General features: G+C 39.2%; 1 protein-coding gene across 1 annotated transcript in view; it reads right to left on the reverse strand.

Moving 5' to 3' along the window:
• The window catches only part of SORCS3 (sortilin related VPS10 domain containing receptor 3), a 621,477-nt gene that overhangs the window by 209,517 nt on the left and 384,446 nt on the right, over positions 1-27,514 (reverse strand). Inside the window, exon 5 of the mRNA XM_030940951.1 lies at positions 20,861-20,934. Coding sequence (XP_030796811.1) covers positions 20,861-20,934 — 74 coding nt within the window. The remainder of the gene's footprint in view (positions 1-20,860; positions 20,935-27,514) is intronic.

Here is a 27,514-nt window from a genome sequence, read left to right on the forward strand (position 1 = left end):
AAGCTGAAGTGCACAAGGAGGAGGCAATTAACCACAAGCATATCGTTTCCTAGTAGGTCAGTTAGGCTGCTAACTGGGGCTACTGATGTCAGCCACAACTGAATCTCCCCATATTCACTCACACAGATCAAGAGAGATGGATGCTCATCCCCAACAAAGACTCATTACCTGTACCCTATATGATTTAGTTTTGTTAGGTATATTTATATATCTGACTAGGTTAGGTTCCCTGTTATAGATACACTATGATGTTTAATTTTACATGTCAACTTGATTGGACTAAGGAAAACCCAGAGAGCTGATAAAGTATTATTTCTGGGTATATCTGTGAGGGTGTTTCCAAAGGAGATTGGCGTGTGAGCCAATGGACTGGGTGGGAAAGATCTGCCCTCAATATGGGCAGGCATCACTCAGTGGGCTGGGGGCCTGGTGAGAACAAAAAGAGGAAAAGTGAATTCTTTCTATTTCCCTTTTTATCTCCTTCCCTACCTCCTTCACTGCTGCTATCTCTCTCCCTCCCCCAAAGCTGAGATACCCTTCTTCTCCCACCCTTGAACATCAGAACTCCAGGATCTCTGGACTTTGGACTCCCGGACTTCAACCAGCAACCCCCCAGGTTCTCAAGCCTTCGGCCTCAAACTGAGATTCATACCATCAGCTTAACTGATTCTGAGACTGTTGGACTTGGACTGAGCCATGCCAGAAGCTTCTCTGGGTCTCCAGCTTACAGAAGACCTATTGGGGTACCTTTCAACCTTTGTAATTTCATGAGCCAATTCCCCTAATAAGTCCCCTCTCATCCATCTATATCTATATATCAATCATCCATCCAGCTTTCTATCTATCTCCTGTTGGTTCTCTCTCTCTGGAGAACACTGACTAATTCATAGACGATTAAGGAAGGCCTTTCAGAGTTCGAGTCTACACTAGATCCTTTAGTTTTACACTCACCATGGCGACCTTTAATCATCTTAAATTGCTCTTATCACAACTAGTAATCACAACTTTAATTGTCTGATTATTTGCTTACCTCCTGTTTCCTTGCTACACCATAACTGCTAAGAGGGCAGAGAACATGTTTGTTTCACCCACCATTGTTTCCTAATGCCTAGTTCAGTGCCTGGCTCCTAGTAGATGTTCAACAAATGTTCCTTGAACTAATCAATTCATGAGTGGTGAAGTCATGCTCTGGCAGCACTCTGGGGCCATCTGCAGGCACTATGGGGAACTAGCAGCATGCTCAGAGCTGCTACCATAGTGAGGACTACAGGAACACGGCAGAGCTGAGCCTGGCTACATAGGCTACCGGCTGACTTGCTCAGCTTTCTCGAGATCAGTAACTTCAGACTAGCTACTTCTCCAGGCTTCTTTCAATAGCCTTTTATCAATACAGCATGTGACCCCTGAGGATCAGCTCTCCTGGCTGGATTCTGAGCTCTTTGAAGGAAGGGACATGGCTGGTGTCTATTCAGTATCCCCACAGTGCTCCAAGTGTAAAGGTGTAAATGCTCTGGTGGAAACACCTTGCAAAGCCCAAACAATTATTGTCAGTCAATTTACTGGGTCTAACTCCATCAAAAACATGTAAAAGCAAATTCAGGGCAACAAATGCAAATAGGTGTGACTGAAAGGCATCACACCTTACCTCACAAGTGGTTATATTTGAAGTTATATACAAAAGAGTTTTCCAAGATTCAATTTGCCTCTTATTAAAGAGAGACAGTAGGGACGGCTGGGAATAACAGGACAAATAAAGAATTATTAGTAACATCGGCACAACAGATACAGTGTAGCCACTTTGTCTACACAGTGATTCTGGGTAAGTCACTTTACCTCCCTGGGCCTCAGTTTCCTTATCTGTAAAATGAGAGTGTTTTAATTCCAATTGTCCAGGTGTCTTAGAAACCAGCACATCTCTCAGGTTCCCAAGGTCGGTAGCTGTTCCAAAAATGGCTGCTGGTTTCCTGCGAGCAGCAGGAAGGAAGGATTCTTAGTCATTACACAGCCTCATAAATCATTGGGAGTCCATAGGATGTTTAATATGGAATCACTTAATTTAATAGTCATTTTGACATAAGGAATTGTTTTCTTAAAGCTAGCATAGGCTGTAAAACCTCAAGTGATATTTTATGGCTGCCATATAATAAAATCATTCAGCAATTAGTGATTAATGACATACAACAGTAAGTTTCTTCATGGTCACTTCCCCCAGCTGCTGTTTCTTTCGTTCCACCCACTTCCCAGTTCAGCAATCATACCTGAGGTGACAAGTCTCCTCATATAACCAGAGTAGATTTGTGAGCCTAAAAGACCATCACCTCCATCAAAAGGTGTCTGATGGAGCCTGGCACTGTGGTGGGGCTGAATGAAAGTGCCTCACAAGCATGATCCAGGCCATGGAGGACAGTCAAGAAACTGGGCACTTCCTTGAACAAACAATCAAGGGTGGGGTTCAGTACAAAAAGGAATGAAGTTTTGAGTCTCTAGGTTTTGTTCTTTTTATAACAGGGCTAGCCCTTGCTGGGGAAGCCAGGCAAACACTGTGAGCTTGGTGGTCTTCCACACCCTTCTACCTCTTACCCTTTTGTCCTTCACTGCACTTTTAACCTTGACCTCTCCAACTGCTGAAATACTCAACACCCTCCCCCTACACAGGGTCCCTATCGTGGCACCCTGCTCTGGTCTACCCTCCCACAAACACCAAAAGTTAAATTTGACAACATGGGCTTTGAACCCAGAAAGAACAGTTCTCCCACTTTCTAGCTCACAAACCAGCTCCACTATTTTCTAATTCGTATAATACCACAACCCTAGGAGACAGATTGCTGTCGTTATTAGAATGCCATTTTTTGAATGAAGAAACGGAGGCCCTGGGTGCCCAAGACACACAGCTAGTAAGCTGTACAAACCTATACAGTCTATACGGCCTATATGGCCAACCCCATAAGCTGGGCCGCTACATTATTCTGCCTGCATGTTTCTTAAAAACATAAGCACAGTAATGCATGCTGTGGATTTAGTACATTGCCTGACATCACATAAGCTTTCAATAAATGATAAATTCTTATTGTTATTGCCATTCATTTATTATTTCATTGTTATTTAACACCATTATTATCAAAATTAATTTTGCCTCTTAGGAAAATAACAAGGATTTGGAATACATAACTCTCTCCAAAGGTGGATGCCACCTGAATCCTTCTCTGTCCTAGGAATTTATCCTAAGCGTTGGGGTGTGGGTAGCTCATGGCTCTCAGCTGAGTTGCTCTCTGGGAATTTTTCACAGCTGATGACAGCTACCTCACTAGGGTCATACCCCTGCCCTGGTGGCAGCCCACATCTCATGGCCAGTCACTGTGGAGATATAAAGACCCAATCCTTTGGTTCAAGGCTGGACATTTCTGAAGGGCCATCCCAGCTACACAAGTGCTATAAGATCAGCTGCTGCACCTGCATCGCAGGCAGCCTCTTTCTCCACCCACACCGTATCCCTCATTCCTCAAAGGTGGTGTTGTTCCTGAGAGCTCCTAAACCTCCTGCACACAACTATTTTTTATTTTATTTTATTTTTTTGAGATAGGGTCTCGCTCTGTCACCCACTCTCTATTTGGAGGTCTATTTTAAAAAGGGGGCCAGGTGCGGTGGCTCACGCCTGTAATCCCAGCACTCTGGGAGGCCGAGGCGGGCAGATCACGAGGTCAGGAGATCGAGACCATCCTGGCTAACACGGTGAAACCCCGTCCCTATTTAAAAATACAAAAAAATAGCCGGGTGTGCTGGCGGGCACCTGTAGTCTCAGCTACTCTGGAGGCTCAGGCAGGAGAATGGCACGTCCTGGGAGGCGGAGCTTGCAGTGAGCCGAGATCCTGCCACTGCACTCCAGCCTGGGTGACACAAGGAGACTCCGTCTCAAAAACAAGGAACACCACTTACCACATCTCTCCCACCCTACCTCACCCCCAAAACAGGCAAAAAACTACTCAAAGAACTTTCTTCAGTGCTTTCTTACCCTGGGAGAAATGATACCTAAGTCCAGAGCACAGCTTTCCAACAAATGTGTAAATATTATGCTGAAGTTGAGCCCTTGTTAAAAAAACTATTTGTAAAGCCTATAAATTGGTGGCCACCATAACTTTTGAATTTGTTTCCAAGTAGAACTCTAGTTTCTAGATATTACACATTACAGGAAACATATGAAGATTGCAAATTAATTTGAATTTATTTTCTATACTTAAATTATTTTTAACTTTTTTGTTTGTTTTTTGTTTTGAGATGGAGTTTCACTTTCGTTGCCCAGGCTGGAGCACAATGGCGCAATCTCGGCTCACCACAACCTGTGCCTCCCGTGTTCAAGGGATTCTCCTGTCTCAGGCTCCCGAGTAGCTGGGATTATAGGCATGCACCACCATGCCCAGCTAATTTTGTATTTTTAATAGAGACAGTGTTCTCCATAGCTTCACGCTAGGAATGTTCTCCATGTTGGTCAGGATGGTCTCGAATTTCTGACCTCAGGTGATCCTCCTGCCTCAACCTCCCAAAGTGCTGGGATTACAGGCGTGAGCCACCACACCTGGCCTTTTTAACTTTTTTAAATTGCAAGCCACATCTTCTAGAATTTCCTGGATTTCCATCTCCTCTTTCCAGGACTCACTGCTCCCAGCAATGAATAGCCTTTTAATTGGCCACGTGGTCTCCAGCTCTTCCTTGTGTAATTTGCCCTTCACCTGGCTGTAAAAATGAGCTTCCTAAAGACCAGTCCTGAGCATGCTCTGCCCCTGAGTGCAAACCTTTAATGCTAGGCATTTAAAGCTTCTAAGTTATCACTTTAACCTTCTTTTCTAAGCTTATCGGCCTCTCTCTCTCTCTCCAAGCATAGAATCTGAACTTGATAGACGGACCTGCTAACAATTTCCTAAACACACTTCATGCTTTTCTGTTTGGGGAACTCTCCTCTTTCTCCTTCCTGTGGCTGAAATGTCTGCCATTACCCACCATGCCAGAGGGTCCACAAGCATGTACACAAGCTTGCCTGTTGAAATTGAAACCATCTTTCAAACCCCCTCAAATGCCAGCTCTTCCATGAACACATTACTGATGCCACTCCTCTGACACCTCTATCACAGGCTGCACCTGTCTCCTGGTACTTAACAATCCTTTGTATCAGCCATTTGTCCATTTATCTCAACTTGTCTTTGTCCTACTGTATTAGTTTAGCTTTTGCTACATAATAAACTACCTCAACATTCAGCAGCTTAAACCAACAGTTATGTATTTTGCTGGTACATCTAAGGCCAGCTGGGATCAGCTTTTCTAGGCTGGGTTCAATGGGAGGCTCTGCTTCACGCTAGGAATCCAGCAGAGCTTGGCCTCCCATAGAGGGGAAGGCTCAGGTTGCTCTGTGGGTTCATGATGGGGCCTGGGGTGAGGGGCCACAGCTACAGTGCAATGGCAGAGCTTCCTCTTGTGTCACATTTGCTAAACTCAGCCAAAGCAAGTCACATGGATGAGCCCAAGTCAAGGGATTGGGGAAATGCACACTGCATACAGTGGAAAAACACTGAGAGTCATGTGGCAATGGGCTTGAATGCATAATTTACTACCCTAGAGAGAGTCAGAAATTGGAACAACCCCTACCTACTGTCCTTCATATCCCTTTGTACGTATACACTGTTCAAAGAGTGGGGACTGAAAAGTGTCTTTTCAATGGAATTCCTATGTACATCTAAACAGGCATAGATAAAATCAGTAACCTCATTCATGCCATAATGTTAATAAAAACTGCAGGCATTATTCTAATAAAGACTAAGAACAATATAGCATTTTACAGTTACAAAGCATTTTAAAGATCCTTTGCAGCCTGCAAAGCACACTGAAGTATATTATCTCATTTAGCAGGAGTGTATGCATTTTGAAAAGATGCCTGGAGGTGGCAATGTCTTCATTGGTTGGAACAACCCTTTCCACTGTGTATTTCAAGCACGGTGGAGAAAGGAGGGGGTTTTTGATAAGGGGAAACCAGTTTGTACTACTCAAAGGGGAACACCTGGGACTCCACTAATTTGTCTCCCTGGTTTTCAAAACAACCTCTTGACTACCTCCTCTAGTTCTCAAAATCTAGTGTACAAAGGTATTGCCAGGAGAGCTTGTTCAGATGGAGATTTCTGAGGCCCAGGTCCAGACATCCAGATCAGGGATTTCCAGGTGGGGCCCAATAATCTATCTGCATTTTTAAAATTTCTTTTTATTTGTGCAAAGTTGTGGGGCAAAGTTTTACATGTACATGATGCATAGTGACCGAATTAGGATATTTAGGGCACCTGCCACCTAAGTACAATATATTTTTTTAAGTATAGTTATTCTACTCTATTCTATTGAACACTGCATTTATTCCTTCTATCTAGAGTCTGCATTTTTAGCAAGCACCTCGGGTATTCACTGCTGGTTCTCCCTTGGTCATCACCCCTTTGAATTTTACAGATGAGGATGCAGAAAGCCAGAGGAATCCTATTAGTGCCCCAAGGCCTGGCTGCCCAGTGGCAGGAGTAGAATTAGCAACAAGAAGTCCTGCCTCCTACTCCAATGCTCTTTCCATTACACTTCAGAGTCCATGAACTGTTTTCTTTTCTTCTCCTAACTTGTTGAGTCTCTTTCAGCTCTGGAAAAATCCTAAAAAATCTCATTAAAAAAATGGATGAAGGTATGTTTCCCTCAATTATGTAACTCATGTTCTAAATCTCCATTTAAAAGTGGAAAACAGTCATATAACCCAACTCCATTTGTTCTATTTCACTGTCACATCTTTCCATGACACTTGTTAAATGAAGATAGTAATGTTAAGAAATGTTAGGAAGCAGGATGGGATCTCAGACCTCGCATTCCCAGTGTCACTTGGAGAAGGGCATGGCCATCCCATTTTAAATCCCCAAGTGCTTTTAGCCCACTCCTTGGCAATTATTGCACACTGTGGTGCCTTTTATAGATCAGACTGGTTCCAGGGTCTGACCTTTTCAATGCTTCAGTCTCCTTGCATCCATCCAAAATGCTAAGTCTGCAGAGCTGGGATCCCCCAGGGGTTCCCTCTCTATCTGCCTTCATTGTGCACAGTTCTGCCCAAATTACTTGACAGCTCTCTTCAACACACTGTTAGGGGAAAAGGTTGGAGAATGTCTGAATATGACACGGCTGTCCAGCGAAGAGATGAGAGGAGGTGGGACAAGCCCCTAATCCATCATCCAGATTGTCTTTTCAAAGAGTGGAAGCAGGTGAGATGCCTAAAAGGGGAGAATGTGTCCTGACTTGGAAAGATTTCAGGATTCCTAAATGAGAATTTTGTCTCTCATTGTATTTGTAAGCAATGAGGATTGAAATGGTAGAATATACTACATTCAGAAATAGAGACATGTATAGAGGAAGAAGGCCAGTGCCTTTAAAAAGCAATACACTGACAGCTGAAAAAGCCTAACTGCTTGAAGAATCTATTTTAGGCATCTCTTTGAGAGCTAAACAGGCTAGGGTGGGAGTGAATGATCCTCAGTGCCATTCGCCACCAAGTAAATGAAGGGGTCTATTTCTTCCAGTCCAATGTATTAGCACCATGCATTAACACCAAACTGGCCAAAATCATGTCCATGTGAGTGTGGCCAGTTATCTTCTCACCAAATCAGGGTGAGCCCACTGATATAGCAATAGGTCACCAGGTGGCATCCTCCTAAAACAATGGTTTGGGTAGTTTGGCAAAGACTTTAACCATTCAAGCAGTGTCTACACTATGGAATTAGACATTTCAGGGTGGTGTGGGCACTGAGGAAAGATAACCTGCAGACTGTTATACCCATATGCAGCTTGTGTGAAATGAAAAGATCATTCTAGATCAATGATTTTCTGAATATTTTCATTTGCTTCTTTAATGAATGGCCTTCTGTCATTAAAAAAAACTTATACAGAAGTCTAATATATAAAACTAATTAAAAATCTGAGTACTTCTGGCTCGACCAAAAATGACGGGTGTAAGAACTTGATCACTAAGCATCCCACAGCCTTCTCTGTACCTAATGTAGTACCTTAGGTAATGTGTCAGACTACCCATAAGGCTTCCAATTGTACTGTTGGAGAAATCACTAGACCAGATAATCTCTCATGGTTCTTCCCACTCTAACTTTTCTATAACTCTTGAGTATAAATGAGAGTATATCAATTCAGTGGAATATTCTGCCACTACCAAAATGATCTTTATGAATACTATGTACATATGTAGCCAACTGTTTATGTTAGGTGTAAGGTTTTTTTTAAAAGACGTAAAATAGTCATACAATATAACCAAAATTTTGTGAGAAATTATTTTCATGTGTATAAAACTTAAAAGAGGGCAAGAAAGGAAGAAAGTATTGTGTTAAAATGATCATCTTCAGTTTAGTTTTAAAAAATGTTTAATGCTGTTTTCAATTAAATAAAAATATACAGTTTCAAAATATACACATTTGGTACACACACTTAAAGTGTACAACTGTATAATTTTTCACTGGAGAATGGAACTTGAGATCAGGATGCCTTAGAAGATTTGCATCTGTCATAAGTCAGTAGCTCATCTATTGACAGACAGTTGCATATAAATGCACTTAAACATCACAAGAAACTGCCAAATGTTAATAAATCTTCATAAAACATGAATATCATGCCATTCTCTTGCACAAAAGATGAATGTCCTCTATTACCAAGACAGACAAGTCCAAACCACTTACCTGGCATGTGAGGAGCTTCACAATCTGAATCTAGTCTATATCTCTGCTTTATTTCTCATTGCTCCTCAATGCAAAGTTTTTTTTTTCTAACACAGTTGCTGGGAGTGAGGGGCAAAATATTTTGTGCCTCAGAGCACATTCTGCAATGTCTGCACACATTTTGGGGTTGTCACAACTAGACGGCTGCAGGAGGCACTCACTGAGTAGAAACCAGGGAGCTAGTCAACATCTTAGAATGCAAAGAACAATTATCCAGCCCAAAATGTCAAAAACATAGAGGTTGAGAGACCCTATTCTAGCGGATTAACCACCTACTCTCTGGACATCTGACCTCAGCTTTCATCCAGTTGTTCTTCCTTCCAGAAGGACCTATTTCACTTTCTTACTTGGCAATTCAAACCATTCTTCAGGATTCTTCCATCATATCTCCTCCAGGAACCTTTTTCTGGGAACACCAGGATGGCGTGAGACCTTTATCTTCTGAGCAGTCCTAACACTTCCTTTAATACTCTTTTGGTGCTTCCCATTTCTGGCCATGGTTCCTCTTCAATGTGCAAGAATTTGTCTCAACATTTGCATTACGTCTGCTAAATTACACATGATCTGATATAACACAATTTTAGTTTAAGGATTTTGAATTTTATTTAATTTTATTAATATCAAGCCAGAAATATTTTTCCTCTAAAAATAGTAGTTTTGGCAAGTATAATAATAAGCCATATGCTGACTGCTGGAAAAACAGGTCAAAAAATATGAACTCTGACTATTAGGCAATGGGATTTGAATGTTGAAAAAAGTGCAGATGCTTTCTAACTTGCTTAGTTTCAAAGTGATGCTATGTGCCATTTGCTACCAAATTAACAAGGATAGTCATTTATTCCAATTATCTCCTCTTATTATAAGCTGTTTTATTATTAATTTCATAGCTGGTATTTATTAAGCACTTACTGTGCTCCAGGCTAAGAGGAATGACATTCAGCCAGGGGGGAAAGGCAGGATGTAGCATCTGGTATCCTTTCTGACTGGTGGTGCACTGGTCACAAAGGTTAAATGCAACTGCCAAAAGCCACATAACTACTAAGGGCAGAGCTTTGTGTTTAGATCCCAAATATCCCCATAGGTGTTTATCCTTACTCACATCACACTCTTCTAATAACTTGAAGTTTATAAAGCATATTTTCTTTGTAGTCTGAAGAATTGTAGGGCACCAACGAGCAACCATATGTGTCCTTAGGCAAATTACATATATATCTCAAGGTTACCCTGTTCAGTCATGCCAATCTGAAGGGAGATGCTGTGTACAACATGTCTTTACTTACAATAGCACCAAAACTGAATATTCATAGGAATAACATTAATTAAAAACACATAGGGCTAATATGAAGAAAACTTTACTAAGGAATGAACAGAATGGAATAAAAAGAGAGACAAACCATGTGGCCAAACACGAATACCGGATATTGAAAAAAAATTCCACTATTTTCAAATGAATGCATAGCTTTGCTGAAATTCTAATTAATAGTCTAATTAGCTGCTTTATGGGGAGGAAGAGATTTTGAAACATGACAAGGTGATTCTAAATTCATTCAGATGAATCAATAAGTAAAATAAACCAAGAATATTTCGAAAAAAACGAGTTCTATTTTTGTTCTATTTTGTTGTACTTTGCAGAGAAGAGACTTACCCAGCCAGACATTCTATTGTGTTATAAACAACAATTAAACACAATGTGTTCTGGCCACAGGGCACAGAAGACTGACCAATACAGTAAAACGAAAGCTGCAAAATGCCACCGACCTTGAGACCTCAAGGGCTCCTAACCTCAGACCAGAGTTTATCTTACCTAAAAAACCATCAGAGGAAATCAGTCCAAAATATGGGCACAGAATTAAGTGAAAAGATGTTCACTGCATTTCATTTTACTTTAAAAAAAATAGAAATCCTATAAATCTTAAAAATATGGAAAATTATTAAATTATTAAAATGATTAAATTGTCACTAGATGACATAGATAACTATTAATATGAGATTTCTAAAATATATTGTTGGAAAATGCTAAATATTTTTATGTCTTTTATATATATATCTAATATCTAATATATATGATTGAATAAGACAGCATTTCAAATAAAAAAATTTGTTTGTATTTACATGATCACAGGCTATGGGTGTTTGATAAACATAAAGTAATAAAAACATTATAAAGGGAAAATGAAAGATTCGATAACATAAATTATTGTAAGTATAAAGTATGCTAAAAAGCATAATGCAATTAAAAGCCAAAGAATAAATGATATAATATTGAAACAAAATGAGAGACAATATAAAGAACCCATAATAAAGAAGAAACAAAAACAGATGGTCACATAAAAGAAAATACAATGGTTAATAAATATACAAAAGCATGTCTAAACTCACTGGTCTGACAAGAAATGCAAATTAAAACAAGGAAAACCCATTTTTGCATATTAAAATGGATAACTTCTTTAAATTAAATTTTTATGTGGTATAGTGAAATGGTATTTTAGTTGTAGTGGAAACTGGTGTAAACTCTTTGGATTTGGCATGACTATATTTTTATATGTATTGTTTGGTAGTCTATCCTAAAAAAATTATAATAATCAGACCTTGAACAAATAATTACTTAAATGTTTCTAAAACAACATTATAGTGCTTACTTTAATAGTAAAATTTCAGAAGATAAATATCAAATAACAAAAGAAAGATTACATTATTATATATCCATAGATTAGAATACAATTCAATACCAGCTTTAAAATGTTTAGAAAGAGTAGAGGATGGTACAGGAGAATGTTCAATTTCACTTTTAAAAGATTTAAAATTTTATCAGCAATATGATCTGAATGATAAAAATTTAAATATATGTTTAAAATTATACTAGGGAAAAAAGGCTATGAAGACGTACGTACTTGATTTTTTAAGAAGTATTTTCTGGGCAGTAAAATTATAGGTAACTATTTTCTTTTTTTTTTTTTTTTTGTCTTCCCTTGAATGATTATGAGATATATTGTGTTTCCAACCGTTTCCAACCAGAAAAAAAAAAAAAAAAATGGCTAGTGTGTGTCCGCGTCTTTTAAACAATACATTTGTATTTCTGGCATTGCCTCTCCAATTCCCCGACAAGCCTTAGCCACTTCTGCTCCAGGACACCTCTTGGTGGAAGTGTCTCTAAAACTTTTGTATTCCTTCCCAAGTTGTTCCCTGTTTTACATCCTGCTATGGACTGAATTGTATCTCTCCAAAAAAAGAAAAACATGTTGAAGCTCTAAACTTCAAACTGATGGTATCTGAAGATAAGGCCTTTGGGAAGGAATTAGGTTTGGATGAGGGTGGGGCTCTCATAATGTGATTAGTGCCCTTATAAGAAAGTGCACCAGAGAGCTTGCCCTCTCTCTCTCTACCATGGCAGGATATATCCAGAAGGTGGCCCTCTGCAACCTGGAAGAGGGCCCTCACCAGAAGCCAACCATGCCGGCACCCTGTTTGCACAGTTCCGGATTCCAGAACTGCAAATTTCTGTTGCTTAAGCCTGGAACCAGTCTGTGGTATTTTCTTTTGACAGCCAGCACTGACTAATGCACAGCCCCAGACCAAACTGGAACAGCACAATAACACATTTCCTCAACAGGGAAGAAAGGATGGTTTCTCCTGCGTGCAACCCAGTATCCAACCTGCATTTTAAATAGCCTCCATGCCTTCAATTTGGTAATTTATCCTTGGGCGCTGAGCTCAACATTGTCATCTTCTCTCTCTAGGCTTCTCCCTAGCCCTCCAATTGTCCTATTCCTGCTCATGGAAGTTAACAACTCATCACCACCAACCTATTCAACTCTCCCCTCTTTTTAATGTAAAATGCTAGTACTGAAGGCAATCTGAGTTCCAGGAAGATGGCAGTAGTCAAAGTCTCTATGTGGGGGCTTTTCTGACCCACCACCCTCATAGGACAATAAGGTCCTGAAATCTCACCCACTGTGACAACAGTAAAGTTTGCTCCCCTCTGCAAGTTTATTATCAGTGAGTGAAAATGAAGTTAGATTTCACTGTTTCTGAGCAAAATGAGTATTTCTCATGCCCTCTGCCTAATCATCTGCGCGGAATAAGTATTTGGAAGCCATGTGCCTCTAACTAAGGAATCACTGGCCACAAAGCCAGAGAAAGAGAAAACAATGGTGTTTCCATGTGCACTATGGAATTTTTGCTACACTGGATTAGGTGAGTGGATGTAGCTGTCTTTGAATTCCATGTTTAATGCATACAAATCTTTGCAGATCTCCCAAGGCAGGACCAAACATGACTCCCACTTTTCATAGCAAAGAAGTCATTAGGTATATAGTTATATATGTCTCCTACTTCACAGAACTTACATGTACTCAGCATAATCATCAAAAATCTGGCAAGTCTTGACTTCATCCAAAGAGTTGACCATTCTGTCTTGCTCAGTGTCATAGCTAACTACCACGTGCACCTTATGAACACTGCATTTTAGTCTTAGCATTAAGACAGCTCTTCCACAGACAAGATGCAAGCAGACATACAGCATGGGTAGCCACCAACAGCAAAGCAGAAACTGATTTCTGCTTGCAAGCTGAGCTTTCACATTTCCCCTCCTGACCTTGCATGTATTATTTTGAATGTAATGTATTTTTAAATTGCTGCACCATTTTAAAAATGTAAAGAAGAGCTGAATTAAATATTATTTGTGGCATACCCTGGTTTGCAATGACCTTAAAATCTGATCCCTTATATCAGGTCGATGCCTAAATCCCATTACTTGAGATTGCAAATGACTGTGTTTGCAAAATTGTAGATGCACATTTAGAGGCAGCTTCAAAAATTCAGCCCATAATGTTAACTTTGTTTGAAAAGATCTTGATTTTCCAGGAAGCCATCTCAAGCCATTCTGTCTATTCTTTAACTCTGGCTCTGTCACGGATAATATATTAACAGCCTAAGGATGATTCGGCAGCTGACTCTTCAAGAACCATGGTCCAGGGTCAAAAGAAGTTCCTAAATGAATAGAAGGAGCCCACTTTTGAAGCAAATTATAGGATATATTCCAGAACAGGTGAGATCTATAGAGCTCCAATTCAGGCAAGAGGTGCAAGAGTATTCACTCCAACCACATTATCTCAAGGTAACCATCCTCAATTTTCACTTCCTGCTTCTCCACCCTTCATCCTCCACTCAGAGCTGCTATTAGGCTGAGATGGGTGTCTAAAATCCAGACAATAAGATTCATATTAGTACTTCTAGTGAAGTATTAGTATTAATGAAATTAACACTTCTCTAAATGACCATGTACATACATGACTTGTGTGTGTATATGTACACACACAGATATTTACAATAAACAATATTCTTAGAAAACGGGGTCTCGCCATCAAAATATAAAATAATAAAGTGTAACAAAGTCAAGCAATCTCGTGATATTAAGTAAGCCTCACTCAGGTTGAGGATAGGGCTCTGAGGTTTGTTGATCAACTGTCAAATCCCATAGAGTCTGGGCATAGGTGTCAGGGATACCAGAACATGGTGATATTTTTCTATTTCAAGGACACACCCAAACAAGGGGCAAAATGAAATATCTAAGGTTGACACCAATGAAGAGAAAACAGAGGAAGTAGTATGAGACAGAAGTAGTTGTATGTAGACAGGAGGCTACATGTAGACAGAAGTAGAACCTTATGTTCTAAAATAAACAAGCAAAGAATAAGGATCAGAGTAAAGCATATTGGTTATCTCTTAAAAATTCTATATAACAGATTACCACAAAACTTAGGAGCTAAAAACAACAAATATGTATTGTCTCACTGTTTCTGTTGGTCAAGAATCCAGGCATAACTCAGCTGGGTGCCTCTCCCTAAGGAGGTCTCTTACAAGGCTTCTATCAAAGTGTTTGCCAGGGCTGCAGTCACACATGAAGGCTTGAATGGAGAAGGATCTGCTTTTGAACTCACTCTCACAACTGTTCATAGGATTCATTTCCTCATTAGAACTAAGCTGTCGGGCCATCAGTTTCTCACTGGCTTTTGGTTGGAGATCTCCCTCCATTCCTTGCCACATGGGACTCTCAATAAGGCAGCTAACAACATGGTAGCTTGCTTTCAGCAAGCAAGCACAAGAATGCACCCAAGAAGAAAACACTGTTTTTTGGTAACCTACTTCCCAAAAAAACTCATTACCTCTGCCACATTCCATTCACTAGAAGCAAGTCACTAATCCAGTCTATACTCAAGAGAAAAAGACTATAGACTGGCAGGATTTCCAGAAGACAGAGATCAGTGGAGCCCACTGGGAGGTTGTCTCCCACAAGGAAGAAGTAAATATTAACTAAATAGACTGATACTGCCATATGCTACAGGTGGGAATATACAACGGAACACAGTTTAGGTAATATTTTGAATGACAGGTTTTAAGATGTTCAAAATGTGTGTGTGTGTCTGTGTGTGTGTATGTGTATATACATACACATATACACACATATACACATATATAGTTTTTCTAGTGTTCTATTTATTTTTAATGTCAACTTTTATTTTAGAATCAATGGGTACATGTGTAGGTTTCCGACAAAGGTATATTGTGCGATGCTGAAATTTGAGATACGACTGAACCTGTCACCCAGGTAGTGAGCATAGTACCCAATAGGTAGTTATTCAGCCCTTGCCCCCTTGCACCCTTCTGGTAGTCTTCAGTGTCTATTGTTCCCACCTTTATGTTCATATCCAAGGTTTAGCTCCTGCTTATAAGTGAGAACATGTGGTATTTGGTCTTCCGTTCCTATGTTAATTCACTTAGAATTATGGCCTCTAGCTCGATCCATTTTGCTGCAAAGGACATGATTTCATTCTTCAAAAAGTATATTTTGATATAATAAACTTCTTCTTTTAGTAGTGATTAAACAAAAAATACTAAACCTTAACTAATATTAAACCCTAACTATTACCAATTCTCCCTCCTCCATGTTCTAAGGAATGTGCACCTAAGGAATATTACATTTAATTTCTGGGGTGGGTGAGGGTGATAGATGGAGAGTTAAGGAGAGAGGGTAGATTGTTCTACATAAGAAAAGCTATGATACTTGGGGAAAAGTGTGTGGGTGTAAGGGGAGTTTTGGAAGGGGATGGACTGTGGACAATTAAATCACTGTGACAGAATAGTTTTAGAGTCCATGAAAGGGAAGGAGAGGATGAGAAAGTAACTCCCATGATGGTCAGAACAGTGGAGTTTTAGGAAAACTCATGTGTTGGTTGATGTAATGCTTCTTTGTAACCCTCTTCAACAAAAGCTTCAGTAAAAAGCTGCTTTGCTGAAATACTTTTAGTGTTGAATTGGGGTCTTATTACTGAAATGTGACACTGTTGAGACTGCAAAAAAATGCAGTCAAGTCTTTATTTGGGCGACCTACAACACTGGTCCAAGAAAATAATTCTTGATATTAAAGACCTATGCATACAAATGTCAATAAAACCATTACCTATGATCATCAAAAATGTGAAAATTTTCAATGTCTGATAAAAATAAAATAGCAATAAAGCATGTATCTTTGTGTAACAAGATATTGCACAAATTAAAAATGATTATATTTTATAATGACACAAAAATTGCAAGCATAGAACATTAAGAAAAGAAAGGCAGATTATACACACTCACATGTATATATTTAGGCTACATATAAAAGAACATATGCATACAAAAAGAGGCTTGGAAAACTAAAATCATGAAAGATTGGAAAGGAAAGACTGTCATGAAAGGGTTTTGTCTGTCTTCTTTTTTGTTATCACCACTTTCTCTTTTAAAGGGCACTTCCCTAGGACCTCCCGTCTACACACACCAGGAGGGACAGTTGGTTTTTCCATTCTTCCTCCCTACCCTCATGGCCTTTCTGCAAAAGCAGATGAGAAGCTGCTGGCACAAACATCGCTAGAAATCCACAGTGTATAAGCCGGCCTTAAGCAAAGTACAATAAAGACCTAGAGTCCAACCTACCTACCTCCACACATCAGCCACTTTTCATCCTAAACCAGGCATCATAGCAGATACAGCAGTCTTCATGATACACATTCCCTGCATCACCTAACATGGCCTGATATAGAACTTCTAGTATGTCTGTTGTCTTCTTAAAGGTTTCCTAATGCTCAAGCCAGTCCATGTTGCAACCCAAATATCTCAGAAAAGGGGTAAGAATTGAAGTCCCTGATACCTTCGAGTACATTACTTTATCAGAACAATTTCCTGCAGCAATGGGAAAGAAGAGAGACAAAAAAGGGACCTTATTCTTTCAAGAGAGAGAATAACTAAGGAGGAGAGGAGGGAAATCAGTAAAGAGGAGGCACTGGGGACATTCCTTTCCTATTTTAGGACACCATACAAGTGAATGCTATCAGAGACCAGAGGCACTTTGAGGTCATTCTGGTTACACAGAGAATTCTGGAAGGCCTAGCACACCTATGACTTCATTGGAAAAGATGCCCAAAGAGGCTGAGCACGTTGGGAGAGGGCAGGGTCACAGGAGCAAAGCTGTGAATCACAACAAATATTCACATTGGATATACAAAGGAAAACAAAATCTTCCCACTGCAGAATATGCCTGCCTGTTAAATATCTCCCAAGGGAAGAGTGGAATACTATTCATTTGTAGCTCAGTAGGATAAATTTTTTCATTAAAAAGAAAACAGAAAAGCTTTTCCCCCATGACAACAACTCACCATAGCAGAGCCTAGGAAGAATGAAGGCAATATGTTAAGGACATTTACTCCATTTATGTGCTCTCCATGCAAATTATAATTTCTGAAGCAGCAGAGGTTAAAAAAGTGGGGGGAGCTTTAGACAGTCCTGGTGATTACCTGGTGACCAGGTACTAAGTGAGTGGAAGGGTCACATATAAACAAGGAATGTTCATGTCAGTTGTCTTTCTTCTTGTGGCATGAGATTGATGGCTGAGTCATTCCATGGTGTAAGATTCCTAGGTGACCTATCTTGATTGGATTAGAACATCCAGAATTCATAAAAATATTTCCAGATGAAGCTTAGTATTGATGCTAATGAATATTATGTTCCATGCTCTGCCTAACCCACAAGCAAGGTGGGGCACTAATGAAGATGCAGATAATAATAACTCCTTACAATTTCCAATGTACTTTCACAACCATTACAACAGTCATCACTGTAGATGAGAGAACAGATGAGAGACATGCACATGGTTCATTCTTTCTGTTGTGTCCTCATCAGAAATCACTTCTGGAACACAGTGTTCTTCTGCACAAATCCCCCTCCAAGCTGCTAGTTGCCAACAACTGAGAGTAGCATGGGACAAAAAACTGGACAGTCATGAAGGATCTATCCTTTAGGACACTTGCAAATGTCCAGCTTATAAATAAGAATATTTGTGCAGGGTCACAGGAGCAAAGCTGTGAATCACAACAATCAAATATTGTTATTTGTAGTATTTCTTCTGAATCCCATGTTCAATCTATTTGTCTACATACCACAAGTTAAGTCTTTTTAACATCATCTCTCATTTCAATGTCTTGTTTTTACCATGCCTGCTTTCCGCTCAACATTCCCCAACCATCCTCGATACCTCTTCCCTCCACACCCTCTCTCCCAAAGAAATCATTTTCATGCATGTTATTCTTTTGCTTTGTTTGCTCACTTCATAAGAATTATAAGAATTATGACTCAACAAAAAGTAGAGAACAATAATGTTCGGCTGAGATGTGGATTACTGGCAATAAATTAGACCCATTCAGTTGTTATCACATGCCCATGGGCATCAGCCTTACCGTACATGAGATTCACATATTTGCCCAGCAAAATGGCAAATCACTTATGTGACATGTTCTTGAGGACTGGTAATAAACATAGTACTTAAATCAATGGAGAAGTGAAATTGCCAAGTGTCCACTTGATACATCTGCTCCTTTCAATAACCTTATGAAATTGACAAGAAAAATACTGTTCCCATTAGATGGATGAGGGAACCATAGTTTAAAGAGGTCCCACTTAAGCCAACGTTTGTGCTACACCCAGAGAAATGCATATTTTGTCTTTTCTCAAGGAGATAACAAGTTAATGTTTACATCCCTAACCTATATAAACCATATCTCTTAACATAAGTGGTTTAGAGCTTTAGAAAACCTTGAATTCTGTCTTTGGATTAAAAAAAAAAAAAAAAGTCTATGTAAAATAAGCTCTTTTGCCATGACTCACATGACACCTAAAAGAATAATCATGGTAATTATATATCAGAAATGGAGAAGTGATAATTACAAAAATGGAATATTCAAAACTACCACTTGGCTAGCCAGCACAGGCATAAACTTTTATATTTCCCCTTGGGTGCATATATGAAAGAAGCACAGAGTGGAGAAGAGACAAAACACAATTATCAGGACCTAGGGACTTTTTTTTTTTTTTTTTTTTTACTGCATAAAGGAAGAGGGTGGATGACAGCAGCTGGAAGCTTCTCCTCTTGCTCTTTGCAAAATATAGGAAAACGTTGTCTCTTATGCACTTAATTTCATTCAGAAACAATGGCACGGCTCATCTAGTCCCGTGTGCTTTCCTCCTTTCCTCCTCTACTAACCTGACTTCCTAGTTGGCCAACTGCCTTATCATCTCAAGAGTTTGTTCCAGAAACAGCAGAGGGCTCTTTCTTTCATTTTCTTTCTTTCCTTTTTTTTTTTTTTTTTCTTTTTCTTTTTGAATTCTGGACTTCTGAGTGGTGGTATATTGAGAAACTGGACCATCTCAGCTCAGCAAAGGCTGTAGTTCTATAGGTAAAATAGCAGAAAAACAAGTATTTCCCTTTTCTGCCTTAGTCTATTGTAAAACCTCCATAGTTCCAAATACAGGCAAAATAACAGTTGCAATAACAGCTAAAGATGAAATAATAGTAGGCCTGTAAGGGGCAAACATGCTGGAGATAGTTCAGGTGTTGAGTCAAGAGCAATAATCCCAACTCCCTTTTCTCTCCCAACTACTGTAAACCATGTACAAAGAACAAAACAACACAAAACAACAAAACAAACAAACAAAAAAACAGTTGATTTTTCATAGAATGCTTAGGCAATCTTCATTTTAAAATCTGAACATAGTTTTGTGGATGCAGAAGGAATGGGTTGAAGCCATTGCTTCCAAAGATGTTGGTATGAATATGTGTGTATGTACAAGGTATTTGTCACCACCATCCTCAACACACACACACCACATCCCTAAGTTGTATAAGGCATAAACGGCTATAACATGAGTTTTTAATGGAGTGTTCATAAGATGTTTAAAAGAGATATGGAATAAGTACAACTTCCAAAAAAAATTTTTTTTTTGAGACAGAGTCTCACTCTGTCACCCAAGCTAGAGTACAGTGGCCTAATCTCTGTGATGGCAGTGGGCTAATTTTCCATTTGAAACATGTATTCATTCCCATAAAAGGTTTTTCAAAATATGCCCCACAGAGGTAGTTCTGAAGGATTTATCACATGTGACAAAAGAAAAGGATTCTGTAGTGAAATAAGTTTGGGAATCAGTGACTTCAAGTTTGGCAGGATTCTTCATTCAGCATTTCTCCAGAGTCTTTAATATCCTAACATGAATCCTGAGTTTCCAGGAGTATAAAATTGAATTATCATAACCTGAATTTATTTGACCACAGAAACTCTTATGAAAGAAGAAGCATTTTGTGAAACCGATGTTCTCCAGAGTACATTTTGGGAAAATACTGCTTTTTAGAATATGTACATAAAATATATGCACTTTTCCAAAAAGAGGGGGTTAGTACATAGCAAAGAGCACCTGATCATGACCCTTCTTACAGAGCTCTCTAAGCCCAGTGGCTCTCAAACTTTCATGTGCACATGAATCAGCAAAGGATCATGTTAAATGTAAATCCCAGTTTCATAAGTCTTAATAGGGCCTGAGAGTCTGCATTTCTAACAAGTCCCCAGGTGATGCTGATGCTGCTATTCTACAAACCACTCTGTGTAGCAAAGGACTAGAACAAATTTGTCTGCAAGAGCTGCAACTGTCCAGAGCTGTCTAGAGTGCTATGCTGGTTGGTAATTCTTTATCTAAGAAGTAATGAGTGTGTGGATAGGGCTTACCAATAAAACCTGTTGGGTGTGATGCGTTCATGCATGAGTTGCCACCGTCTTCCAAAATCCATGGAGCTGTAGAGCTGCAAAACAATGAAGTGAGGAGAATGTAAGTCTCAAGGAACCACTGCTGAGCATGAATACAGATGTTTTCCCTGCACCATCCCAACACCAGAGTGCCCGACACACCCAAGTAGGCCTTTATTTTATCCAGATAAAAAGGTAGGAAGGTAGGAATATGACTGTGCCATCCTTATCATGGTACCTTCTAGCATTAAGTAGGTTCTCAATATACATCCAATCATCTGATATTTTTGAGCAGAGTATAAATCCACATCTGATGGCCATCACTGTCTCCATTAGGAGTAAATAAAATTATGTCTTCTTTTTTCTTCAAATTCCATGTAGTCTCTGGCTTCAATTAAATCAATTCAGCAACACTTATTTAAAAACTATTTATTATACAATTCTTACATATAGGACACTCTGAGACTCATGAAGTCAAGGAGAGGCAAATTCTGTGCTCCCAGGAAAAATGAGACATACATATAAAAATGATCATCAGCTGATATAGGAGCCAATATTACACGCAAAATATTGTGCTTTTACTTTCATTTCTTACTGCTCCTATAGATCATCTAAATGAAATGGAGCCCTTCAATGTCACCAAAAAGACCAGGCTCATTTACACTCCTATGTTTTTACAAGATAGCAAGGCTAGGCCACTTTTAGTATTATTCCATGTTCGCTTATTTTTTGAATGTAGAGTCTGACCCCTTTATAACACCTTAGGGATAGGCCAGCATCCCTATAAGTGATTAACTAGGAGTATTGGGCATATTTTCAATTGAATGTCTGGAAGTAAAATATCTGATTCTAACTGCCAATGAAATAATAATAATAATGATAAAAATAATAATTCTACCATGTTGTTCTTTCATATATATTTGAGCCTTACAACAATCCTGAAAGGAAGGTAGGGCAGTTATTACTAACTTAAATCCCTGCTCTTAAGCATTCGGCAATCTGCCCAGGCAGAGTTAATTACTGCTTCCGCAGTGCCACCACTGTATTTACCGTCTGCCTCTAAGAAGCTGTTCATAGTAATCCATTGCTGGTTGGCATGTCTCTCCCCTGCTAGACTGAGTCATAAGGGGGCAGGGATCATGCCTTAGTCACCTTTGTATATCAGTGGTTTTACAATGCCATATGAGAACATAAACACCTCTAGCAGGTGAGAGCATAAACCTATTTCACAATTAACAAAACTTAATCTTGGAGAAGGTAAGTTTTGGTCAAAGAAACTAGGATTTCAGTTTTCTGATGCCTGGCTCAAGTCTTCTTCCATGGAATCATGATCCAAGTTTATCATGAGAATTCCACCATCCTTATGTTTTACCCAAAAACTTTTACAGATGGGAACATTGAGGAAGCGAGAGTGGCTCTCAAGTTTATAGAAATTGGACAACATGAAGTATATGCCTGTGATTACATCCCTAATATCTGCTCTCCTATAGGGCTGTTGTTTCCAGCATACCACACTTGGATAACTTTGCCATCTGGAAAGTTCTAAGTTGATAATCTTACAAATCATACAGAAATAATTCTTTGTAAAAACTTCTGGTAATCTCAAAAGTTTTGTGGGGCTCAGAAAAGTTTTGACTCATTTCAATTTAATTCAGCAAATATTTATTGAACAATGGAGCCATAAAACTATTTTTGTCTAGTAGAGACAGTTTTATATATGTATATACACACACATATAATTATATATGTTCATATGTAGGTATATATGTATATATAGTCATATATGTAGGTATATATGTATATGTAGTTATATATGTACATATAGCTATATGTATAAATCTAGTTTTGTGTGTATGTGTGTGTGTATATATTTACCCTCAAAATAGCCTGTAATGTTGTCAGATATACATAGCTGACTAGTTGCTGTGTTATGGATTTGAGTTGCATTTGGTTATAAAACAACCTTGTTGGGAAAAGTGTAGGGGAAAAGACCTCTTCCCACACACACATTGAGACAGATCCCAATTGGTCTATGATCCTGTTTGCAAGAAAGAGATTCTGTTGGTTGAGTGCCTAAAGAGAAAGGTGGGATGGCCTTCAGATTATATCAGCTTAGCTAGCATTGCTAACCAACTGTTGCAAGCTCTGAAAATAAAAGATCTTGAACCCATTATATATATACACACACATATATATTTATATATTTTTATGCTAAATTTATAGGTGAAGGTACTGATGCTTGGTGCTACAAAGTGACTACATCAACTATACAGAAAATATATACATGATTTGGCTGATCACAAGTTTCTAGTATACCACACTGACTTTACAGTAACTCTCACAGTATTCATCTAAACTGGGCTCTCAATCCATGAGTAAGTACTAACTACAATATATGTTCAATTATGCATGCAAGAAATATCTCACCACCCTCTAGTCACTTTCTTTATTCACTAATTTGGTGAATAAAACACTATAAAGCTCTACAACCACTAAATTACATAGTACACAAAACCCCATTCAATTGTTTAGGAAGCAGAGTAGCCTCTCCCTGATCTTCACATACACGTACAGATACACCACGTCAAAGGGAAAATTGGGGCAAGGGCTAAAGCTCTAGAGGTTGACAGATGGGAAAGATTAACCAGGGTAGAAATTAAACAATGAGGCCTCCTGGAAAAACATGTTTTGAGCCAGGTCTTGAGACAACAGGAGCAAAGGTGCCAATATGGCCTATTGTTCGAGGTTAGCTCTACGAGCACCTTTAAGAAAAAGAAGGGATGTGATGACTGTTGTTAGCCAAAAGTGGGGGAGACTGTCTGTCTGTCCTTCCATCTCCCTTTCTCTCTTTCTATCCCACTGCCCATCTATTTGTGGATATTTCTATATCTATCTATATATATATTTATATTGAGAAGTGGGGAAAAGGAACAGGTTTTTAAAGACCAGACCATCCCATTGGGAAGAATATATCCATACATTTTATTGCAAAGACTAAGTTTTTCATGTAGCGTTTTAAAAAATGGATCACTGACCTTCCTATGGCAGGTACCTGAGGGACAGACACTTAGACTTAAGACATATTTTCCAATTAAATAGAAAAGAGACTTCAGATGGAACCTTCTATAACACAAAGTTCAAAATCTGCCAGCCCTGATTCCAGACATAGCAGAGTACCAAATTATTTCAACAAAACCCAACATGACTGTGTCTTCCTCGGCTGCAAACTCTTAAAACAGGCCAGGTAAAAGCCATGAGGGTCCCACTGACACTGTTAGAGTCTCCATCCTCCAGGAAAATCATCAGTTCTATCATGGACGATTCGGTGGTGGCAGAGCTCTTGCTGGGTCACCCTTGAGAGCAGCATGGCTCCTGTCCTCTCACGCTCTTTCTAACATAAAGAGAGCGAGAACCTGGGCACAGTGGCTCACACCTGTAATCCCAGTACTTTGGAAGGCCAAGACAGGCAGATCCCGAGGTCAGGAAATCAAGACCATCCTGGCCAACATGGTGAACCCCCATCTCTACCAAAAATACAAAAATTAGCTGGGCGTGGCAGCAGGCGCCTGTAGTCCCAGCTACTCAGGAGGCTGAGGCAGGAGAATTGCTTGAACCTGGGAGGCGGAGGCTGCAGTGAGCCAAGATCAAGCCACTGCACTCCAGCCTGGATGACAGAGCAAGACTCCATCTCAAAAAAAAAAAAAAAAAAAAAAATACAGAGAGAGTGAGAGAGCCACTGCTGATCTCCTCATTCAGGCCTGTTTCACCTCCTGCCTCCCCTATCTCTGGTTTTGCTTTTTCAGCTCTTCAGTTTGACTGATGGAAAAAAAATTAAATTGAATTATCTGCTTGGAGGCTGACTGAGATGAACAGAAAGAGCAGGCTCCTATTCATTAAGGGCTTTGAGTTAGCTGCCTTGTCTCTCAATCAGCAGTAAGTTGCTGAGTCTGAAACATATTTTACTCTACCACGAATTGGATCTCGAAGACCTCTCCACTCATACATCTACTTCTTTATTTAATCACTTATTCATTCACTAAAAGTGTGTCAAACAACTACTATGCTCTAGGAACTGAACTAAGAGCTGGGGTCACAAAGGTCAAAAATGTCACGATCAGTGGAAACAGAAATGCATGCAATTATACTGCCATGCAAAGTATGCCTTGATATTGATATTAGTTATCTCTGCAACAGCAAGACTGTGGACAATTAGTATGTTCTTCTTTTCGTCCTCTAGATTTCTTTAAATTATTATAAATAAATATTACTTTTGTAATTACAAAATTATAGATCTAACATTAAAATGGAAATAAAATACATATGTCAACATTTAACAGTAAATTTTAGAAGATTAAGGATATTAAAATGTTCATGACATTATTAATTTAAAAATGTTATAAAACATGTATTTACTAATATTGATGTTAAAGTATTACAAAAATTTGAAACATATTAGAAGGCAATATGCCAAAATATTAGCAGTGGTCATCTCTGAATTGTGAGATTATGGGTAATTTACATATGTTTGAAGTTTCCACCATTTTTAGATGTTTCAACAATAAATATGTATTATATTTCAACAGTAACTTAAGCCTACATTTTATTCTATTTATATTTTTGTGACAGTAAATTTCTAATTACAATGTGTATATTATATTTATCTCTCAAACTACCTTTTAAAAGGCCATGAATTAATTCTATTTTTTCATGAGAAAACTGGAATTAGAGCAATAGTGAACTTTCCAAAAATAGGAAAATGTCCCAGAAATTATCATGGTTAATGTTGAATCCTTCCTTAGACAGGCAATGCATCAGCTCACAGAATGTTTATACAGTCCTGCATGGCTTCAAACCAACATATTTCATGCAACATTAAAATAACGTGTGTTTTCCAAACAATAAGCTTCTTTAAAAACATTCCTTGTTTATATAGTTACACAAATGAGGCCATGTTCTCTTCCATAACCTGCCACATCATACCCTCTCCCAGCAAAGATGTCCCTCCTGGACATTACCAGAGACCAATCGAGATCCTCTCCTTTCCCTTTTTTCCACTATATGTCATGGCCACATATCTCTTAACAAGCACAAATTCAGCAGTAACAAATACAGAATGAGGACTAAATGAATCACTGGAACAGCTGGAAAATATGAAAGAACATACTCTTTTCCTTATTGATTCCGTTATTAGTTCCCTAATTACATCGGCCTGCCAGAGAAAAGCATCTGATAGCTGAAGAACTAAAGAGGCAATTTAATCAATAGAATATTCCACAGGAAGAACAAAAGACTGTGCCCGGAAAGTCCAAGTTCAATTAATAATATGAGAACATATGAGAATCATAGGCATTGTTATGGGGTGAATTTGTGTCCCTCAAGAAAGATATACTAAAGTCCCAGCCCCCAGCATCTCAGAATGTGACCTTACTTGGAAATAACTTCTTTGCAGATGTAATCAAGTTAAAATGAGGGTGTTAGGGTGGGCCCTAATCCAATATGACTGGTGTCCTCATAAGGAGAAATGTAGGCTCATGAGCAGACAGGCAGGCAGGGAATCCTGTGTAAAGACACACAAGGAGAATGCCATGAGAAGATGGAGGATTAGAGTGACCTATCTACAAGCCAAGGATGGCTTAAGACATGTTTTCTAAACCAGCAACCACCAGAAGCTAGAAAAAGCAAGGAAGGTTTCCCCTGCATGTTTCAGAGGGAGCATAGCCCCCACCTGCCAACATCTTGATTTTGGAATTCCAGCCTCCAGAACTGTGAGACAATATATTTCTGTTGCTTGAAGTCACCGAGTTCATGGGGCTTCGTCACAGCAGCTCTAGGAAACTAACATGGGCCCCTCACACCCCCTGCCAGGACTAGGCAGTCTGGAGAGAGACAGCAATGACAGAGATGCTGCATTTCTCTGTGGCTTCCCTGTCACCACCTAGGCATTTAGTTGTAAGGCCAGATTTTCACATCTGTGGCTGGAAATTAAACCCTCATTTGCCTACATTTCTTTGTCCTGTGCGTTTTCCTCATGCCTCCACTCCCAGGATACTTTCTAAGAAATGTGAATTTATAATGATCACATGAGGGTGACCAGACTTAGTCAGAAGAGGCAACAAAATGTGACTTTATGGAATCTTTCGGTGTTCAGGTGAGTTTCTCTTAAGCCAGCATATCTCCTAGGTAGAGGTGAAAGGATGGGGCGAAATAAACTCTCCTCATAGGAAAGTTAAACTTAATGTATAACTGTGCTGACTCTTTACTCAAAACTTGTGGAGTTTAGGTAGCATTCTGCTGTATTGTGCTCGTGATGGTCTTTTGTCTTTCAAATAAAATGAGGCTGGTTCTCTTAGAAATGAGGTCTCTGCCTCTCTTTCCCTGGAGGCACAAGTGTAGAGTAGGAAAGCTTGGCTGGGCTATATGGAGCTGCAGGGAGAATCCCTTAGTTTGTGGTGGCATTTGTAATAGACAGGAAAGAAACCAGAGTCTCCTAGTAGCAGGGAGTCCTTTCCAACCTGCGTCTTCAGTTCCTCCCTCAGAAAGTCTCCAACGGATCCTGATAACTGGTGGGAACATTTCTAAGCTCTGAGTACACAGACAAGAGCTTCTATCTTCAGCTGCCACCTGACCTCAGGTGAT

This window comes from Rhinopithecus roxellana, chromosome 11 (assembly GCF_007565055.1).
Source record: "Rhinopithecus roxellana isolate Shanxi Qingling chromosome 11, ASM756505v1, whole genome shotgun sequence".
Lineage (NCBI taxonomy): Eukaryota > Metazoa > Chordata > Mammalia > Primates > Cercopithecidae > Rhinopithecus > Rhinopithecus roxellana.